This window comes from Trachurus trachurus (genome assembly GCF_905171665.1).
Source record: "Trachurus trachurus genome assembly, chromosome: 17".
Classification (NCBI taxonomy): domain Eukaryota; kingdom Metazoa; phylum Chordata; class Actinopteri; order Carangiformes; family Carangidae; genus Trachurus; species Trachurus trachurus.
In genome coordinates this window covers 29740375-29762901 of record NC_139900.1, presented here as the reverse complement: position 1 = coordinate 29762901, position 22527 = coordinate 29740375, and the positions used below count along the sequence as shown (strand labels likewise).

General features: G+C 42.0%; 1 protein-coding gene across 2 annotated transcripts in view; it reads right to left on the bottom strand.

The window, feature by feature from the left end:
* Positions 1 to 1214: 1214 nt before the first annotated feature.
* pbx1a (pre-B-cell leukemia homeobox 1a) overlaps positions 1215 to 22527 on the bottom strand; it is a 54062-nt gene continuing 32749 nt past the window's right edge. Inside the window, exons 3-9 of one of the 2 annotated variants that reach the window (XM_083991941.1) lie at positions 12387 to 12631; positions 10347 to 10537; positions 9865 to 10000; positions 8800 to 8959; positions 7786 to 7898; positions 6478 to 6567; positions 1215 to 3127 (exon numbers count right to left, since the gene is read on the bottom strand). In XM_083991941.1, the coding sequence (XP_083848067.1) occupies positions 3035 to 3127; positions 6478 to 6567; positions 7786 to 7898; positions 8800 to 8959; positions 9865 to 10000; positions 10347 to 10537; positions 12387 to 12631 (1028 nt within the window). In that variant the 3' untranslated portion in view covers positions 1215 to 3034. The remainder of the gene's footprint in view (positions 3128 to 6477; positions 6568 to 7785; positions 7899 to 8799; positions 8960 to 9864; positions 10001 to 10346; positions 10538 to 12386; positions 12632 to 22527) is intronic. The other variant, XM_083991942.1, reaches the window with a different exon arrangement.

The window sequence follows — 22527 nt, the reverse complement described above, 5'->3', positions numbered from 1 at the left end:
AACGACGGTTTTGTTTTGCATGATAACGTGGCAGGCCTGATGCTGGGAGAATCAGTGAGAAATGCTCCACAAGCCAAAAGATGTTTTTAGATGAAGTCTTGTCAGATTGTTTTTGATGCCCTCTCTGTTGGTGAGAGCAGGCTGGCTCCTTCGCTGCCCTCAGGGCGCAGGGGAGCAGTCTGGCTTTGGCATTTCACACTCGCTCAACAGTCAAGGCCTGTGACCGTCCGCAGACTTTACCGCCAACTGCTCCCTTATACCCTCGCCCCTGTTGTTTGTCCAATTATGAATATTCACTTGCTGTGAAAGTAATTCTGTCAGACATGTAACTGTCCAGCCAGATAACGTCAGGGGTGTCGTTTGCAGTATTTGAGGGGAGGATCTCAGAGGGACGTGACAATTCTTCTTCTTTTCCTGCAGATTTTGAAATTAAAAAAAAAAAAAAAAAAAAAAAGCCAACAGAAAGTGTGTGCACACCTAAATTATTTGTTCTTTCTTTCTTTCTTGTGCCCCATCATAAACCTCCAATATTGACAATACATTTATTAATGCCTGTATCAATAGTAATAGCAGTCCCATACACCACCATGCTCCAACATGAGCATCGAATGAATTATTGATGTTTTTTGCTCAAGAATGCAACTTTATATTTGTGACCGGTTCTTATAGGTTTGTTATGAGTGCAACTGGAGTGAACAGGCTTAGGTCTGAGGGAAAATCTGAAAGTGTTGAGAGACAGAATAGTGCAATTATCTTTTAATCAAAACGAATAGTTGGGGGAATACACCTACCACCGTTTTTAAGTGATTTTCTATGCTTTGCCTTGTTTTGGGCGATGGTGAAGTTGCAAAAGACTAGAATAACCTTTCCACCCTTTCAACACAGTGTGCATGTGTGTGTCTCGGTGTGTTTTTGTCTCAGTGCAGATACACTATTACACTGGACAGGAGCCATTGTGCAAGGAAGGAACATGCACAGCCGGAAAAGGAGGCGATGTCTGCTGGCTGTCACTAACCTTGGTTGACTTTCACCTATCACTACAGTGGCGGCAACGTCGTGCCACTGATGCGTTCGTGTGATGGTGAATTTTTGCTCTCTTGTAAACTCCACAATAAAAAAGAAAAACTCTGCTGATGTATGGTCTCGCTGTATGACATATCATTTTTAATGTGTTGAAAACCCTTTCCAACAAAGCAAGTCAAGCACAATGGTGCACATAAACACATGTTGAAAGTTCATGAGCTAATTCACGAGAATAGGAAAGCAAAAAGTAATAGCCTACATTAAGCATAACAATAATAATAATAAAAAAAAAAAAATACAAAAAAACAAATAGGCCACACAACATAAAAAGTGTCTATAAACAAGGTTAGGCTGCTCAGAAAACACATTATTTGACATGATGACTTGTCCCTTTTTTAGTGCTTAATGGTTAACATTTACAATCTTCATAAATGTTTGGTACTGAAAAAAAATCAGTTTGATAGTACGGAGACAAGCATGAGTTCAAATGTCTACATTTGTTTTGGTGTCAAGTCTAGGGTAACTAAAGCAGTACCAGCAGAGTAACATATTGATTTATATGTAAATAAACGCCCAGAAGGAGGACACCATTCACCAAAATGTGGAACGTAACATTATCTTTACATTTACATGCGTCCTCGGCTGAGCAGCAGTTCAGGTGCATCCAGATGCTTCTTTCATGGCGATGATCAGTGGCTCCGCGCTACAGGATCCACTGTGTAAGCACGTAAAACTCTATTAACATAATGACTTCCCTGTTTAAGTGGATTGTGGTTCATGTACTGAAAAACAAACTCAGTTACAGACGTCCTTGACAAACTTTCTTTTGTGTAGAAAGTGATATTTCTTCTCATATTTCTTTCAGTGAGACAGTATCATTCACTTGATTGTAGCACCAGAGCTCAATGAAAAAGGATGGTGATTTAAATTAGAGGGGAGGTGGGGGGAGAAAAAAAAAGAAAAGAAATAATGTTGTACATACGTGCTAAAATAATATATTAAAACTGGTTTCATGTTGATGCACTTTTCATGACAGACTTGTTTTGGTTACATCAGCATTTTGGCATTGTCAAAAACTTTTTCTCTGCAGTGGTGACGGTGGAGAAACAATGAAAAGGATTCAAGTAAATTAAAAACAGAAAAAATATTTTTTAAAATCCTGTTTTTCTCATTGCAAATCGATGACTGTCACTACCAATATGCTGCAGAACCAAAACTCGAGGTGTAAAAATAATTTGTTTATATCCTACGTCTCAATGAATGATGTCAAGCTTGTCCGATTTGATGACAAGTATTTATTTATTGTTTTACAGATAACATACTTCACAGGGTTACCTTAGAGGTAAAATCTCCTGACAGAACTCTGTTTTGACTCGTCAGAGACAGAGGGGAAGATGAACATACTTTTATCAAGCACACATTGTAAACAACTGAGCAATATTTAAGTCTAAATGGCGTACCATAGAATAGGTGAGAGACAACGAAATGTAAGTAAGAAGATGTGCCTCTTGCTTGCAAAGACAAAAGTTTCATTTTTACAAAACAAATGATGGTCGCTGAAATTTTTTCTACTTTTTTTAGTGGCTGAGAGGTAGAATGAAGTATTTTCAGTTAAAACCAATGATTTGATTTTCATTACTTTATCATATCATTTCATCATAATGAGTGAAAACATTACGAGTGAATAAGTAACCCCAGCCCTCTGAATATAATGTGAAATCTGTACAAATGTCGACATTCCCCACATAACCCCATTCGCGGTATTGTTTTGACTTTTATTGTGAAACTCTTTGTTTGTATCCCAAATGTCCAACGTTATAAGCAGAGGAAATATCTTTCTTTTTTTTTAGTTAGGATTTCACAGTAACTCTCCAAACCGTGAGACAGTGAATTCCTTTGTTTAATACTGTGAATAGCAAGGTCAGTCCATGTTTTTGTGTTTGTGTGTGTCTGTGTGTGCATGTGTGTGTGTGCGTGTGTGTGTGTGGATGAGGTGTAGAGATGGATATATTCAGTTGGAAGTATCCGAATGAACGCTTCCGGGTCCTTCTGTGGGCGATGTCACTGACGAAGGAGTCGGAGCATCTTGCCAGCCACCATTTGTCTGTGGATGTAAGACAGAAAATAGTTAGCTTAATGCTAACAAAGTCACACAAAGCACACAGAGAAGTATATTTAATGAGTAGGCATCAATACTATTTCATCACAAGAAAAAGAAAAAACAAATCCAACAATCAAAGTGTTGTCTGTGCCACTGAAGTCTACTATAGCTCACTCCTCTGTGCCACTGCTGTCCCAAAAAACTATTAAAAATACATCAATGAGCCGCGCTGTTCCTTCATTATGATAAACACAGGCACTGTAGTTTATCCAAACCAATCGAATGTCCACCGTCCTGCAGCTGTAAATCCTCACTAGAGCACCAAATGTCCAATCCATGCCCGAAGACAGTCCCCAACAAGATGTCCAGTTTGCTCTTATTTAAGCAACATTTGCTGTAAACGTCAGTGTCCGGCTGTTTTAGGACAATGCTGAATTTATTTTTAAGAGTATCACCATAAACTGAAGCAGGAGCTCCTTTTGGGAAATACAATTATTCACTTTTGTGCAGAGAGGGAGTTTGACGTCACCTCAGAGTCTGTAACCCAAATATGAAGCTGGAGCCCAGAGATGTTTAGCCTGGACTGACTGAAGACTGCTGGTCTGGCTCCGTGTGTAATCTACTCACCAGCACCTCTGCAGTTCACTAATTAGCACTGTATAGCTTCTTTGTTTAACCAAAACCTCGTAGTGATGACAAGACTCTTTTGTGTGAATAAAACAAACAAGATATTAATGATGTTTAGTGAAGTTTGGTGTGCACATTTTTTTCCATTGTGGACAGAGCCAAGATAACGCCCCTGCTTCATATTTGATATACGGGAGTGGCATTAAGCCTCTCAATGTGTTCTCAAGAATATGAAAAAGCTAATAACATATCAAAATCTCACAATAGTCCTTTAAAATTAGAGTAGATATACAGCATCACATGTGGTAATAATGTAGAAAAATAGCTTCGAAATCACATTGAGGGTCAGACTCAGTCTTTAAAGTAAAGGGAGAGCACATAGATCCTGAGTTCAACATTCAAAAAATGAAAACTACCAGACATCTTCTCCAATAGAAGTTATGTCCAACGGCTACTTTGACAGTCAACACTAAAAACTGACAAAACACTCCTTTTTCATGAGGCTGTTCATTAGAAAATATTCTTGTGCCACTTCCCTCACTTCTCCTTCCAAACGGCTGACATAATGTGAGATAAACAGAAGAGATGAAACACAGAACATGCAGACCTTTCATATATCTCAGAATATACCCCAGGGATGGTTGATAAAAGAATAAATTATCAAAATGAAAAAAAATAGCTCTTTAAAATGGAAGCCTTCTCAAATCATGATAAAAGGTTGACTAAAGACCATTAAGGCCATTAATTGCAATTTCCACGCTATTAGTGAGAGCTGGGAATGTGCTTTGGCAGCCTCTTATTTCCAAACCCTGTTATTTCGTGTAAAGACTGTCTGTCATCTTATTCTTATTCAAACATTTCCAGCCTCTGAGAGAGACAACACCCACCAGCAATTTGAGGGGTGTAATTGCTGTTCAGTGATAAAGAAGGAGAGGTGAACCACGAGAGTTCAGTCAGTAGATCTTAGAAAGAAAGAAAGAAAGGAAGAAAAAAACATCATCTGGCCTCCTTGAAATTTTAGTTTTGAGTGGGTTATTACTATAAAAACACTTTAAGAGCCTCATCATCAACAATATCCTCTGTACTTGTTTTTATTGTTACTTTCATTGTTTATATTAAAATTGAATCATGAAATGTTAAGTGTTCATACTGGGTGTGACTGAAAATCTATTCACAATCAAACTGTCACGTTTTATAGCACAAAGATAAGTGTAAAGTATTTTTAAAGCATCACTCCCTGATATTTTAATTTCTCTCAACAGTTCATTTCATTTCTTTAGTTTTACATTAAAATGACTAAGAGACCTGGACTGAACTTGAGGCATCTGGCTGTATAACACTAATTGTTGTGCCCATTTTTAGTTTAATTACAGAAATTTAGACAATTTAATGGTTAATGGTGGACTGGTAGAAAATTCATTAGCTCTATTTTCACTGGTCTTTCATGCAAAACAAATACATTTGAGTCCACAAGGACTCGTCCAGTTATCTGAATCAAAAAGTATTCTTTCAACATATTTTTGAAGTTGCAGCTATATTCGTCAATATTTGTATAATATATAATTTAATAATAATGAGTGTAAGTTTAGGATGAAAAAATAAAAAAAATCAATGCGAATCAATATAAAAATAAACAGCAAGACATACTGTACTGTATGTGTTTTCATATTGATCATTTTTCATTGCATAGCCAGATAATTACAAGTGTTCCTAAAGTGTTCTTAAAGCTCTCACTTTTTTTTATTATTATTTGGAAAACTGGTTGCTTACAGTAGTTCTGTAATTCAAGACATTTGGTTTAGTGCTAGGACCAAATCACTAGCACTGCTCCTGGAACTTTAGTCTTGACTTTTGCACATTTCATAAAATAAAAAAACCTTGCTCTGCTACACCAGCACCATGTATTGAACACCTATGTCCAGTTGAGCCTGTTGAATGCTGTAACTGGCCGCATGCATCCTTTCTTATTTTAGCACAAGGGGTGTTGCAGGCTTGGCTGTCAGTGTTGCTGTTCCTGTGGATGAATGATCTGACCAATGTGCTTGGACTGTTAGCCCAGAGCCCCGCTCTTTCTGTCCCTGTGACTGTCGTATTGATTCTGTTCAGCCCTGCGCAGCCTGTCGCTGTGGATCTACATGCTAACACACCGCCTCCAGTGTTGCCTGTCCCATCCTGCCCAGCCCCAGCCCGAGCAAGGAGACCTAGAAAACTGGCCTAGGCTTTGACAGGCTAGCTAAAGAGTTATTTTAAGAATTAGCAACTGGGAACTTTTTTTTTTGTGTATGTGTGTGTGTGTGTGTGTGTGTGAAGCCGCTCTTGGAGGGGACGGGAGGTATGACTTGTCCTATGGTGCCAATGTGAGAGCAGCATTTGGAGGGAGGATGACACCTGTGTCCTTGTTCCTGTCGACTGCAGGTGCCCCGCTAACGCTAATATCCTCCGACAGACTAGGAGCGTGTCCAGCTACTCAGCCTGGTAGCTGCCTCATTGCCTGCCACCTAGGGCACGACTGGAGCAGGGGGGGGGGGGGGGGGGGGGGGGGGGGGGGGGGGGGCAACTGGCTGGACAACAGCCCAACCCCGGCAAACTCTGCTAAGTGGCATCCCAGCATGCATACAGAATGACACAATATTATACACATCCTGCAACTGGGGAGTGGTTGGAAAAGTAAGACAGCAAAGACAAGACGCCGAGAAGGACAGAAGGAGATTGTTTACAGGTCTTACGTTGATGCCCTGTGGACTGTACATCTGGCTGGCTGCGAGGCTGTCACTGTATCCTCCGGTCTGGCTGATAACATGGCGAAGGGTATCCACCTGGAACAGCGGGGACACACAGACAAAAGGCCTGGTCAGACAAAAGCTCTGGATAACAAAGACAGCCATGCACAAAGGAAAGGTCAGTCTGATAGTAAAAGGGTACCATAAACAAGAAAAGGTTACAAACAGCGAATGAGAATGATGGGACTGCTACTACAAGCTTGATAACAGACATTGCAAAAGGACAAAAATAAAAGAAAAAGGACAGGAACTAATTATGAATGCATTTGTAGTTATAGTGAAATAATACATCAAAATCAGACACTGAGCACAACGCTCTGCAGCTCATTGTCCAAAAACGTAGCAGTGCACTTCTGACAGGATGACACTGTGATGAAGCTTCGCATCCAAACACGTTGAACCTGACATGGCTGCCAATGAAAACACGGTGTAACTGAGGACACATTGTACATTATTTGGCTATGAAAGTTATTACTGGAGTACAGCCATTCTAATCTTCTTCATGGATTCAACAGAAACCGCTTTGTAGTTTTTGGCAGAGCAGTCAGGCCAGGTGAAGGTTGCAGACACGCCTGCCACATGGATTACACAACAACTCAGACGACTCCACTCAAAGCCGTACTTCTTCTCTTCTCAGTTCTGCCTTCTTTTAATCGTACACCGTTGAGAGCTCTGACATGATCAGAAAAATAACCCTTTTAAAGGAACATGAATTTCAATAATTTAAGGCCAACCCTAAAGACCTTTTTACCTCCTATAATGGTTGTCTCATTTGCATATTCATTAACAACCTAAAGCATTCGGGGTGCTGATGTGACTAGGAGAGCAAGGGGATGGAAAGATAAAGAAACGATGCCGAAAGCACTAAAACTAAATGAAAATATAACTGCGGGTGGTGATTTCTTAATCTATGGTGCGAGTTATAACACGAAGTTGGACATCACTGTCCACTGGGGCAAGGTCAGGGAGCTACAGTGCACCAGTGGCTATGTGAACTCTTGTCAGGAGCACTGATGAGTGTTGCACCGTTTCCAAAACTGTCTGCAGTCGTCTACTCAGCTGCGGGTTGACAATGGCTCCTACATTAATGTAAAGCTTCAGGCTAAGTATAACCTCTGTTTCACTGTGTAGGGCAAGTCATTGTGTGCATCTGCGCTCACAGACCGGTCAGTGGTCGAACAATAGCATAAGTGAGCGCAAGAGCTTGTGCGGACTCACGTCACGTCAGATGCTAAATTTAAGAGAGGCGCCTACCTGGGATTGTATGTTGGCCCCAACCTGCCCCCCTTGGTACGAGTCCCCATTGAGGGACTGCACACTCATGAACAAGTCTCCGGAGTTTGACATGTTAAAAGAGCCAGCAGAACCTGAGAATACATAGAGGCAGAGGAGAAGAAAGAGAGCAGAGAGAGAAAAGGAATAGGGAAGAAGATAGGGACAGAAAAGGAGTTAAAATGATCATGCATTAGCCAAAGTGCATTAAGTGGGTTAGTTTGAGGGGGCGGCAGGCAACATGAAAACATCTTTTTCTGCAAACCTGCATGCTACAGATGCTGCATGTGCACGTCTTAATGTCACTGAAGCATAATTTAAAAGGACAAATCCACCAACAAAAAGCACAAGACAGAAAATCATCATAAAACTGTTTAAGTCCTGTTAAAACGGGCCTTATGGATTATATTGTTGTTAAATGTCCGTGCTGCTAGTGTTTCATTAAGGAAGTAATAATTGATCTGCAGGAAGACCCAAAGAATTGTCTTCGTCCTTTAATGGACCCCAGCTCCCCAGATGTAAAGAGACCATCGCGTAACTTGATTTCAACACCCGGTCCTAATCCAATACAGTTGCGAAGTCTCTATATGACAAAAGACTCCGCTTGCCCTCCGAGCAGCTTAATGGCATGCACGAGGTCAACCGGACAAGAGGCAGGAAAAATTAACGTCCACAAGACCAAGAGGTCAATAACAGAGAGAGGGAGAAAAGGAGAGAGAGAGAGAAAATGAGTGAGAGACAGACAAGCAAAGGAAAAGAAAGAAAAAAAAGGGAACAAGAAGAAGCGAGAACAGCCATACCATACAAAACTGGGTTAGTTGAGGAGAAGAGGAGCTTTGTGTTAGTCTAAATGAAACAGCACCAGAGACTGAATCCTTGAGTTGCGTCTCTAATGTGTTGTGCTTCTACCTGTTTCTAACACTCTTCATTGAGTCTTTATGGAGTTCGTGATGATGTTGCACCCAAAATGATTTCCAGCCAGGGTGTGATGCTCACCTGCTGAATTGGGAGTTGATGGGGAGTTTGCCTGGCTGCCGTGAGCAGACACGCTGGTTGCATTGACCGCGGTCCTCGCCGCGTACATGTTGGCCTCTTCTTGAAACTTGCCGATGTTTTTCTTGTATCGAATTCTCTTGTTCCCAAACCAGTTTGATACCTGACAAGAAAAAAAATGGTGACAAGACACAGGAGATTAATTGTAACTTAATTAAAGCTGATACCTACACTTTCATCACATCTCTGGAAGGGTGTCAAATACCAACACCCGGCCTATACCTGGATTGTGATTCAATTAGCACACCAGTTAGCACGCCACCTTTTAGTGCCATCTTTTGTGACTGCTATGACATATTTGAACTTGCACACAGACACAGTTTGTGCCTAGTAAACTCAGAATTATTGCAGTTTGTATACCCACATTCTGCACATGCCTAATTATTATTAGTTTATATGGTGTACTATGCAAATTTGGCTCCTTAAAAATGCCTTATTAGACGTGTAGTATAATATTCCTGTTGCTCAAGCACAAAAAATACAATGGATATCACTCTCACATGCATCTTGTGCTCTGCATGCTTTTATTTATTTCCTCTCTGGTTATTTAATCTTACACAGATAACCTCTCCAGTCATTTTTATGAGCAGGATTTATATTCATCTCTGTCAGGATGACAATTATCACACACATATGGTAAGACTTTATGTGAGCTGCTGCTTGGAATGAATCCGTAATCAAACTTACAAAAATAAACATCCATAATAATTTGAAACATTATTAAAGGATTCATGTTTCAAAAAATAAAAGATCAGGCTGTGAAAACTAACTTGCATAAATATAAAAATACACATAAAGCATATAGCCTGGTTTGACATCACATGATCATAAGAGCTCCATAGTACAAAGATATTACTAGTTCAGTCTATAACCCAGTGTGGTCTCAAGATGGCCTTACCCAGCTAATACTAAATGATAATGTGTGGATACTATTACCACATCCAACCTAAACTGATCTATAGATGTTTTTATTATTATTATTTTTTGACATTTCTTTATTCTGGTCACCTGTGACACTGTGATGCTGCATTTCTTGGCCAGCTCTTCTTTGGCCTCCTCGCTGGGATAGGGGTTACTGAGGTGGGAGTAAAAGTACTCGTTCAGGATCTCTGTCGCCTGTTTGTTGAAGTTCCTCCTCTTTCGTCTGCACAGAGAGGATAAAATATACTTAATAAATATACTTCTTAAACAAATAAATGTAATAATATTATATATTCATCCAACCAAGCTTAGTATGACTTAGTGCATAAAAGGTTGATGGAAAATAATAAGAATAAAAACCAAAAAACGAATAAAAATTGAAAATGAAAAGACACAATTGGATCTGTCTGACCTATGACAATGAAAATGAAAATAACGAAAAACTTTTGATGAAAATAGAGAACACTTTGGAGCAAAATGCATTAAAACAGAGGGATTGGATTTGTTGCAGGCAGTCACATGAACACACACACACACACACACACACACACACACACACACACACAGACCTGGCATCGAGAAAGCGTGAGCGCAGGATCATGACGGCCTCGCAGGTGCTCTGTTTCAGCTGCATCTGGATGGAGCTGAACTTGCGGTGGATGATGCTGACCATGCGCTCGATCTCTTTGGGCGAGATGGGTCGTGTTCGAGACTGCTCCCTCAGCAGGTTCATCACATGGGTGGTGAACTCATTGCACGCCTGGACGCACAGACAGACAGGATTCATAAAAAGAATAACTATCACAGAGGCTCGACAGCTTCAGACAGAACAAAAGGATGAAATTGGATTCTGGAGAGGCTGCACCTTTTGTCGGTGCATGGGCCTCGGCCTCGCAGGAGAAGCGCTGACAGTATAACAGCGGCGGTGTTAGAGGTAATAAGAACAGTCTAAATTAAAGCGGCAGAAGCAGCACAATGTTTCACGCCAAACAAATATAGTCGTACAGTGGAGGCAGTGAGACTCACAGCGCTGTGAATATTAAAAAGACTTCTCTTCAATGGAAGAGAAAATGTGACAAGTGAGGAGAAATTTAAAATGACAGCAGGCTTTCAGTCCCGTTCACGTTCAAGAGGTTTAAACTGTCTCCCTCTCTTTTCACTCCATCTTTCAGTCTACCTCGTTCTCTCTCTGTCTGAATCAGTCACTGGATATGACTGCATTCAGAGTCAAGGTGTCTGTTGCTTGTCAACACCAGGGTTACGTCAGTCAAAGTGATGCACCGAGCAGCCGTTCTGCTTGCACACACACGCCAGACACTACTCACTCATACGCGCGCGAGGTGTACGTAGCGTGGTGACACAAAAATGCTCAGGTGTATATTGACTGTGACAGTTAGTGATGACTAGCCTTCCTCGGAGAAGATGACAAACCAAGAACGTTTTGACTTCCCAGCGAATGACAAGAAGTTACAGTCTTTGGATAAGAGCTGGTGTGTGACTGGTATAATGGCTGCTTGCCTGCTGGAGGTAACATCTCTGAAAGCTTGGCTTGTCATGAGTTGGCCTACAAGAGATGATTTCAAGAGCATTATACTTATAGTTAAAAAGATATCTCATTCATCTCTTGGACCAGCTTGTTCCTGTTTAAGGTTCGAACACAAAGTGGTGAAGTATTGACTACTTTTGTTTTGTTTCTTTCACCATGAGAGGAAACACTTCGGACAATACATTAAGTCACAAGCCATGTCTCAAACCTTCATTCCTCTAACTGCAGTTATTCTTTTGTCTTTCTGTGTGATTGATGGAGTCCTCATCAAAAACACTAGTGTCACGTATCAAAACATTATATAAAATATAATCTTAAGTCATACTTTACTTTTATTAATTTAAACTTTTTCCTCTACCTTTATTCACCATCAGTCAAGATAATGATCGATGTTTTCAGCTGCTTCGACCACTTCAATAAATAAACAAGTAACGCAATTGGCTCGATTTGGCACCTGACCAGGCTCCATTAGCGGGAGGCCGTGGAGCAGAGAGAACACTAATATGAACTTTCTGTAGTGAAATAGAAAGTAAATAGACCATTGCTGGGACTCGGCGGCCTAGAGGGGAACTGCGATTGCCCCCGGTTCGACTCCAGCCTGAGACTTGTATTGCACGTCTCTCTGTGTCCTTCTCTCCATCATTTCTCTGCTGTGTTTTTCTGATAAACGTATGAAAACGTGCCTCAGTTCTAGGTGCAGAGGATTCCCTTGGGTGTGGATGGTTAAGGTTTGGTCCAAGCACTATGATGCTTATGGATTTGATAACAGAGCAGATGCCTCCAATAGTAGGGACCTTTTTTTTATAGTCGGGACTTTTTCCAAGTGATAAAAAATGCCCTGTAGGGTTTTTTTTTTATCACCCTGCTGGCCAAAATATGTGGCAGGCTGTAATTTTGCCATTGCACTTTGGCATTCACTGATAAAATACATTTCAAATAAAATGACAAAATAAATATCTGTTACAAGTGCAGGAACTGAGCAGAGCGATGCACTATGATATACTGTAACCGAGGAGAAGCTGGTGTAGAGCCAATGTTACAAAAACAATATTCCTCAGCACACCTGTTCATACTTCTCCAGCTCCGTGTGGTAAATTTGTCGGATCTGCGACAGCTTGGCCCGGTAGTCGGAGTGTTCTGCTGAGTTGTCTGCACCGACGCCACCAGTGGCGGCTGCAGCGGCTGCCGCAGCTGCCGACCCGCCGCCCTTCTCCGGCCCGGCCACGCCCTCCGCCAGCAGCATGTTGTCCAGTCGCATCAGCTGGGGATCTGGAGGCTCCTCCTCCTGGGCACCGCGGATACTGAGCACTGTGGAGGAGAGGAGGACATGACATCAATACAACGGCGCTGAACAGTCTAATTTGTGTTCTTAATGATTCACTTTTAAGGTGAAGCAAGTGACTGAATAACAAGGCAGGGGAATTTAACAATGACTGAAAGAGAGCCTTAACCATTTCTTCCGCTCCAGCCTGAAATATGGCCGTCGTTTTAATAGTTCAAGTCTGCGCCATAAAAACCTGCAGCCTCATAGAGGCTGGCAGCTACGGAGGACCATAAAACTATAATTTCATCGATTTTGACTATCATTTCATGTGAAAAAAATTAACACAGCCTTCCACCACAGTTCATCTTTCATTGCTCTCCTTATGCTCAGACTATGTTTAGTTTCTGGCTGATGGCTTTATTATCTTGTCAGATGTTGTCTACAAAGCAAACGAAGCTAATGGCACAAAGCGTGACACAGGATATTTATGCAAAGATATGTTGGCTTTAAATGGACGAGTTACAGAGATTAAAGAATTTGAGCTAAATCAAATAGTTCTGCTTCATGAAGAGAGACATATTGGAAATATAATGACTACTTATATAAAAATATTAAATAATAGAAAAGCTCAAAAGGCTCAAATCATTATGGAATCATTATGATTAACGACACTTGTAAAACACTGAGCTTTAATATTTTTTCTCATTTTAGAGTAAAACTGGATTTGCAGGATTTCGGATTTGTTTCTCCACATTTCATACAAACAACTGAATCTGCTACCACATCTGTAGTCCCAAAGCGGCCTTCACACTGTTGTAATCTTAAATTCAACAGGACTAAGGATGTTTTTACAACTGATACTAAGGTGTGTTTACACACTTGTTTGGGGATTTGAACCTACACAGAGTCTTCACAGTCCTACAGGCGATCAGCTCCCATGGTGTAAAGAGGGAAGTGTAAACACAACAGACAGGGCTGCTGAGATGGACATGCACAGAGTAAACAGATTAATTTGTGCACACATTCACACAAATGAGGCCCAGGCTCCACTCATGCTGCTGCTGCTTTACGCTGCTGATGCTGACTTTAAATAATACTGTTTCAACTATATATAACATACAGACGGCACCGTGTTGCTTTTTTTCTCTCCTTTCTGTCATATGAGCTGTAGTGCCCTGCCTCTTTCTGCCACCAGAAGGCTCCCTCGGTAAGGCAGCAGAGCGTCCTGCTTTTCTCAGAGGTGCTGAAAACAGCCGACCAGGTGCAGCCCTCCAATCCATCCCACTGTCTTCAAGGACAAAGGCAAAGCTCACGCTGCCACCACATTTTTCACACACGTTTTAATCTAAGCGTCCATCCAAATGTTTCAGGAGGACGATCTAATACCGCATTAGTGTGTGTGTCTCCTCCGTGATGACTGTAGACAGTGAGGGTAAATGACAGGTTGTGTGACAGAGCAGTAAAGCCATATTGCAGCCCCACAGTCTCCGGTCACGGCGACGGCTCTTTTGTAATGAGGATGTAAGGCTGAGTCGCCCTGTGACCTTTCTGGTGAGCGGGGGGTCCAGATGGATTCCTGGGGCAGCGTGGGGAGCTTGTCTACCCTAGTCCTCCCCTTTTCTGCCCCAGCACCCCCACCCCCACCCCTTTTTCCTTTCCTCTCTTTTTCTCCTCCTGCAATAACATCATCCATTCCCATCAGCTCCAACACGTGAGCAAGCTCAGCTCAAGAGGCAAATGTCAATGGCTATCAGACGGCTGGAAAAGGTCAGGAGTTCAGATGAGGAGCAGATGCATGTGTGTGTGTGGGTGTGTGTGTGCATGCACATGTGCAGGTAGATGAATATGTGGATATTTGTCATGTGAATCACACCAGCGGGAAATTATAACACTCACCAATTTGATTCTGACAAAATAGTGGCACATCCCAACCAGAGGGGGAATCTAATGAGCCTAAGAGTGATTTATTCATTCCCTCCAAGTCCCCGAGTGCACAACTAAAAGCATGAAATGGATTAAATAAATACAATTAATAAGGAAAATCAAACAAATTCACTGTGCTGTGGCATAATTACCCTAACCACAGCCATCAGCTTTATTTATTTCTCTTCAGTAATAGCAATGAAATTGATTAGACCTCAATGCCAGTCGTTGTGAACTCTGCAACCATGCACTATACATTAACATAATCACCTGACAGAGGGAAGTGCCCTCTATTACAATAGATCACATGCTCCCAACACTTGTACAATAACACCAAAAACCTTTCACACACACTCTCCATTCCATTGTCGGCACAAAGGCATGGAGTCCATACTGCTCTGCGATTCTCTTATTCCGTGGACAGTCACAGATTAGTATCTATAAAAGGAAGATGGCCATCATCTCATCTTGATCATTACCGACAGACTTAATTGAACAATGAGAGGACACAATTCCCCTCTCTGTCGCTTCCTCCCTCCCTCCTTCCCTCCCTCCCTCCCTCCTCTCTTCTCCTTTCCTTCCCTTTGTGCACACTCTTGTATAATTCCTTCCCTGAGATGTGGGCCACTAAACCCAAAAAGGCAAGGCATAAAAAATGAGCACGTATCATAAACAATTCTGGAGCCGTTTCCTGAATAATAAATGGGATTCTAAGAATAAGCCTTTGTTTTGGTTATTGACAAAATTAATTTCTGCTGTTTTACTTCCTTAAGAGCTGGCTCATGCCCATCGCCACACTGCCTGCTGTTTGCAGACAACTGCAGTGTAAATAAACACGACGATTAAGCCACCCACTCATACAGGGAAAATCAAGGTGCGTGCACACACACACACACAGCACAAGCATGCGTTTTGTGCACAAATGTAAGCACTCATATAGGCACACACAAACACACACACACACCGGCGTGCACATAGGAAAAATACACAGCTATGCACATTGGCAGACTACCCTGAGCACCCAGCCTGGCGCCCTGCGAGTGCTTTTAAATGAAAACATGTTTAATTAATGATGTTGAAGTATTCTGTCACAATTAGGAAGATTTACGGTCAAACAAGGCAGCAGTGATGTCCCTGACAGCCATGATGAAAGTTTACCCCTCTTGCCTCTGACTGGCAGCTAGCAGCCAACGCTGGACTGGATCCATTTCCCATCAATACAGTAATGCAATACACTCCGCAGCACCGTGGTGGATATATACGGGTTTGTGTGTGTGTGTGTGTGTGTGTGTGTGTGTGTGTGTGTGTGTGTGTGTGTGTGTGTGTGTGTGTGTGTGTCCTTCCTTGCTTTGCTCTTGTCCACATCACATGACCCAAGAGAGGGTCTGGCAGTGGCTGTGCTCTCTATTGATTGTGTGGGCACACGTCATCTAGGGTTTCAGCAGTTAATAAATCAGGCCTGCTCCTGACACAACCATGGATGTGTGTATACATCTGTGTGTGTGTGTGTGTGTGTGAGTGTGTGGGCCTGTCACAGACCAGTCAGCAGGAGTGAAAGCGACAGCCACATGATAATGTAACATCACCACCATTCATCCCTGCCACACAGCATTCTGAGACAAAACAACAACAACCAGGAACCTGAAAAAAGCAGCGTGATTTACAGCAGACATGACAAGTATCACTAATACAAATCCTCCCCTCCCCGCTCCTTCAAGGAGTTCAGCATCCAGCTCTCATCTGCATTTGATACAAGCCCAATAAAGCAGTCCTCATCAGACGCAGCGCTGCTCCATATCTCACACTGACCCACACAGTAGGAGTAAACTACAGCACTAAGCAACGCTATCATCATTACTGAGAGCACTAAATGAATATTATGTTGCATTACATCCAGTTTACTGTATATCCGCTCATTTCTACTGAATTAAATCAGGTCTTCAATAAAGAGAGAACAAACACTCTGAAATTACCAATTAAATAATTGCTATATTCTAAATAGTGAGTTATTTTTTTAAAGTGTTAAAATGGTCCTTGGTGTCTTTTGTACCTAAATGCAGCAGAAAGCTTGTGGTGTATCCATGAACTCATTCTCTCAATCACCAAGTAATGAAAAGCTGTTAGAGGACTCAGCAACGCCACCATCAGCCCAACAGTTCACACAGATTCAAGTTTTAATGCGCTAGTATAGTATAGTAGCAGCTAAAGTAACGGCAGACATGAGGACTTGTCTGTGAAGCTCATTTCATTAAAACTCCACATCCAGATTTTTTATAGCCCCAAAAAGCACTGAATCATGTGACGCCACTTGAGTCAATTCATATCAGCTTTCACTCAGCTCTTATGCAGTAGTTCTCCCCAGTAAACAATGACTGAAATATTACATTGGCTGAAATTTCTCTTAAAACGCAGACACAAGCAGCCAAACGAGAACTTTATCTAAATAAATGGCGAAAATGCTTTGCACATGTACAGTAAACAACACACTCTCAGGTGATGACCAGCATTAGCCTTAATGTAAGCCCGCCATAATTACGTAAAAATATAATCCAGAAACAGTCTATTCAACGAGAATATGGCTTCAGCTAATGATTATTTTAATATTAATTAATCAGTCAATTAATTTCTTCATTAATCCCTCAATTGTTTGGTCTGTAAAATGGTGAGAAATGTACGTCATCATCACATAAAACACAAACTGGTTTCATTAAATTGTTATAACTATTTTTTTTTACAAAGACCAGAAACATACCTGAGCATATAACACACAGTGATGTGAGAAGTTGGAACGAGGCATTGTTTGTTTTAAAAATGACAATTACTGAGTAAATAGGAGTCTGGATATTTGCATCTCAGGTTTTGATGTTTATGTCACGGACACATTTTGGTTGGAGCTCAAAACTCAGTCCGACCAAAGAAGCAATCATCACAATGCAGCACTGTGCCGTATTTCATGCTGACCCACACGGTCGGGGTAAACGACAGCGCTAAACAACGCTATCATCATCATTACTGAGAACGCTCAATGACCATTACGTTGCATTATATCCAATATACTGTATACCTGCTCATTTCAACTGAATTGAATTCGAGCTTTAATAAAGAAAGTACAATAATTAGGAAATTGCTCATCGTGGCTCACTATGAAATCTATGCCACGAAGACCATTATTATATTCTTAACATTGTGTAGTTCACATCGTCTTTAAGTGTTCTGTACTGTGAGCTGAGAGCTAAATTTGTGGTCTGTCTATGAACTCATGGGAAACTTTCTCAGGCCCAAAATGTTCTCTCCATCACCAGATAATGGGAAGCTGTACAGCCTCAGTACACAAGGGCATAGTCATAAAGTACCTCTAAAACAGCTTTATGTTTTATCAGCCATCTCGAGTATCATGTGCAGAAAAGGGGGCAGAGCAGGAGTGTTGTATCTGACACTGGGTGGGGGGATGGGGGATACCAAGGACAAGGAAAAACACCAAAGAAATACTGGAGGGACAGGCTGAGACAAGGAGATGTGGATGGTACAGGCAAGGAGGGAAGAGAGTGATGGAGGAGGAATGAAAGGCGAAAAATAGAAATGGAATAGGAAAGCGAGGTGTCAATTAAAAAAATGAACCCCAGTGCATTTGGAAGGTGACAGCTGGTGGGAGACGAGCTGACAGGCGTCACATTAGGCGGATTTGGTGGCCGCTCCCCTCGTCCCCTCCTTTTTTTTTTTTTTTTTTTTTTCCTCCTCGTCTCCCCCTGTCTCTCTCTCTCTCCCTCTCTGGCTTTCTCCACTGGCGATCGGTAGTTTCTCATGCGGCAGTGGTGGTGGCGGTGGCGGCGGCAGCAAGCGAGGCAAGAACTCAGCTTGGTGTTTTTCAGAACAAGTTCCCCCTGCAGCTACTCCTAATAACGGTAATTATCGTCATCATCTGAGGCTTAAGCAGGCCAGTTTGAGGCCTGAGGGGCTGGCCTGATAATGAGGCAGCCAGCGCCAGAGGAGAAGACCATTCAGAGCACCGCCCTGCCACCAATGCAGAGAACTCCCATTTAAAGAAGCCTTCATTAAAATAATTCATTATTCAAAACAGACAATACATTAGCCCCCTGGCTGTCAGTCTTTCTTAAGGTGTCTTAAAATATATATCGTCTTGATTGAATCAACCTCGCGCTCAGCCCATGCAGTTCTAACGGCTCCAGGCTGCATCTGAAACCACGTTGACGGAATAGCTGAGGAGAAGTCACGAGCTTGTGGAGCAGCGAGCCGCTCAGTCGGGCCTGCTCGCAGAGAGAGACAAAGACAGCTCTATGGAGACAGAGACGGAGAGAGAGAGACAGCCCTGCCTGGGAAAACACAAAGTACACAAATGACCAAACACACAAACTTTTAGATAAAGTTTAGGCAGTTGACAGGGAACAGGTGACAGGAAGATCACCAGGACTGGAATCAGGGATGTCGCAGTTACATCTGGTCTGGATCTTATGCGGCTCGTAGAAGTAAACAGTCAAATGTTTTGTGGGAAAAAAAGTTGTCATTGTGCTTAACAATTGCTGCCAGACTTTGAGCTTCATTTGATTTTGTGAAAGTGGTCAAATAACTGGCCAATCATGGCCAAATCTTGTCCCCCGCCCCAAAAAAGAGTCTAGATCCATCCAGCTGGTGTGTGTACATGTGTATGTGTGATTGCACACTCATCATTGCTATTCAAAAAGTGTAATCCATGACAATATACTCCACCCTGTTCACACAGGAATCTCTCTTTAAAGTTATGATTTGGATCTGGAAACATTTAACGAGAGATTAGGCAAATAAGATGAAAAACTGAACATCCAATATCCAGTCCAACGCTCGGGAGGTTGGTATTTCATCATTTGCCACGAGAAAGTCCACATTATTACAGATAATATTGCCAAGACTTCCTAAGTGTAACATATTTGTCATCTACTTTCCCCACAAATAAATGCCAGCCTCTAATGATCAGATGACAGCGAGCGTAGTGATGCTGTCCCGGGCACCAGTTGGTGAGGAGGTGACGTGTGAAGCCTTCGGAGTCAGGAGGAGATGGTCCGTGACAGTGAGCGTCCTGCCCTAACTGTTACCCTACAAGCCCTCCCCACGCACCAGGACAAGACATGAAACAAGAGGTCCGTTAACACAATCCTCCTCAAGTCCCCGTGGTGTGTACTCCTGTGCATGGCACATTTCATAAGGCTCCGCTCTTTGACTGGTGATGAGTTTATGCGAAGGTAATTAACAGTAATTAATCCTTAATTACAGCAATTAGCAGAGTCGCAGTAAATTAAGCCACATCTGGAGGCACGGAGCAGGGATAGACTGGAAGCAGGGGTGGGTTTTTTGACAAGGAGGGGGTGTGGGGTGGGGTGGGGGGGATGCAGAGACCATGTGACTGCGCTTGTTTAGGTCTACCTGGGATGTCCAGGTTGCCATCCGTGCTCCGGGCGGTCTGCCGGGAGCTGTGACACACTGTGTGATCTCAGAGGTGGGTGATGGGGCAGGGTCTGATGAACACAGCAGCCTGAGAGAGGAGGTTCATTTCTGAGCAAAATTGTTTCATCTCGGGGAGAAAAGGGTCCCTTAAGCTACCATGCAAGGACACCCACCATATGGCCACTCATAGACAGTAGTGCTTGTGGTTCTGCTTCACCGTGCTCGGCTTCGCTCGACAACATGTGAACATGCTTTTTACACAAAATCCCTCGAAAAAGAAAAAAGCTCTGGCTTGCGGTTTGCCTCTGTGGAGGAGCAAAAACTACACACAGAGCAGAAACACACACAGATGTTACTGGTACATTATTATCATCATCCTGTACAGAGTCCATTCAGTCATGTGCTTCAGTCTGCACTGTCCTCTACTACTAAGAAAAAAAAGAAAGAGATTCAGAGTGGTTACTTAGATTATCCCAAGATGCATGTCATCTCCACTGGGACCAGTATCTTCCATTATGACAATGCTCCTCTCCATAAAACACAAGTGGTCACTATGAATGACATGATAATAATGTTAGCCATATGCCAGCCACTCTTCTGTAAATAGATATGATCCTGTTGTCTTTTCTATATTTAGACATGATGCAAACTAAGCATCTATGTGTATATAACAGCATCCTTCGTCAGAGACAGTAAATATCCTACATACGAGGACCCAGATTGAATTGACAGGTAGAATGTCAGCGGTGGTGAATGCTGATGGTGTGCTCTTCTCAACTGCTCTGGCACTAATTGGTTGAGCTGTGATTTTCCTGCATCATTATGTTTCCAACCTTCCCCTCTTTTTTTTTTTTCCTTTTCATCCTCTCTCGTGTCTAAGTTTTTTCATTTTGACTTGAACTTAGACATCTCTGATGCCTGAGCCCTGAAGCTCAACCACAAGTTCAGATCACACGTCCACCAGACTACAGATCACACTGGAGTTGTCCCATGACAAACCAAGGCCAAGCTAAAACTATCAGAGCACTGTCAACATGCTGGGATATAAGGGGACTTCTGACTACTTTGATTATTGATTGATTGAGGACTGCAACTTGCAGATATTTCTATTCAATCGAGTTGTCGATTTTCCTCACAATCAGTTAATTGTTATGTCTATAACATGTCATAGAATAATAAATGCTCATTATAATTTTCCAGAGCCCAAAGTGTTGTGTATGCTGGGTTAGAGTTATTGGTTTTAGTTTATCATTATGGAGAAGTATCAAATCCTCACATCGGAGAAACTGGAAGCAGTGAATATAGGGCAAAACGATGATTAATTTTCACTCTATAAACTGAAAGATTAATTGGCTAATAATTTCAGCTCTAGCTTAGAGCTGAATGTCAGAAAAAAAAGAAAAAAAGAAAAAAAAAAAAAAAGAGAGAGCCACCACAATCTCCCAGAGCCAAGCATGGCTGCAAATCGCCTGTTCTGTTCAAAAATGCAAAACCCAAAGATATTCAGTTTGTAATGATACCGAGCAGATAAGCAAGAAATTCTCACATTTTAAGGATCTGAAACCTCCAAATGTTTTGCATCTTTACTCGATCATTAACAGTTAATCAATAAACTCTGCATACAGTTTTTAAACCAGTGATTTACCAGTCCTGCTTTAGTCATCAAAACACAAGTCAAAAGCGCCTCTCACTTCTGCACAAACTTGCAGAATGTAGAATCTGGGAGGTGGACCGGTGCCATCCGAATGTTTGATAGGCTTCCAGGTGCCATTAATATTGTAACACTTGAGAGATTTGCTCCAGCAGGAAATATGGTCTCTCCCTGCATTCATCAGGGAGCTTCCCATCAAGGCAGAATAAGTCAAACCGGCTTTGTTTTGCTGCGTGTGCACTTTTGTTTGGACGCTGTCACAACTACGGAAATCCCTGTGAGGTTTTACTGTTTTGCCAGGCCTGGTGTTCAAAAGACTAGTGATGCTTAGTCTGCCCCTAGCTGTCAGGAGAGAAAAACAATGTGAGGGATCACTGTCCATTTGAGAGAGCAGCTCCATTTCATACAGACATATTTCTTTGTCCAACATCTTTGTTAACATCTACTTGTAACCTGCTGCTTCGACTATCAGATAAGTGACGTGTTGTTTGGGTAAGAAAATAATGAAGAAAAAACTAACTAAATAACCTGGTGCCAGAAATTTTGCATAAACAAAACAAAGCATGTAAAATACAAACAAATTATACTTCACCTGACACTAACCAGAACTGTCCTAAAGCAGAAATGATACGAATAATATTTGACTAATGCTCGCTATGAGAAACTGCAGGTTCTTATTCATTGAGGACAAAAGCAAAATAATAATACCACATAAAAAAAAGTTAATGATGATTCTATAAGTGTGTGTGTGTATTTGTGTTTGTGCATGTGTGTGTGTGAGTTTGATAGAGAGGGTCAACTCGGGACAAAGGTTTAGAGCCGCAACGATGAATATGACGATGCAGTGCCTGTAGGCAGAGAGAGAGCGAGCGAGCTAGAGAAACACAGCGGCAGAGAGAGAGAGAGAGAGAGTGTGTTTACAGCAGAGGT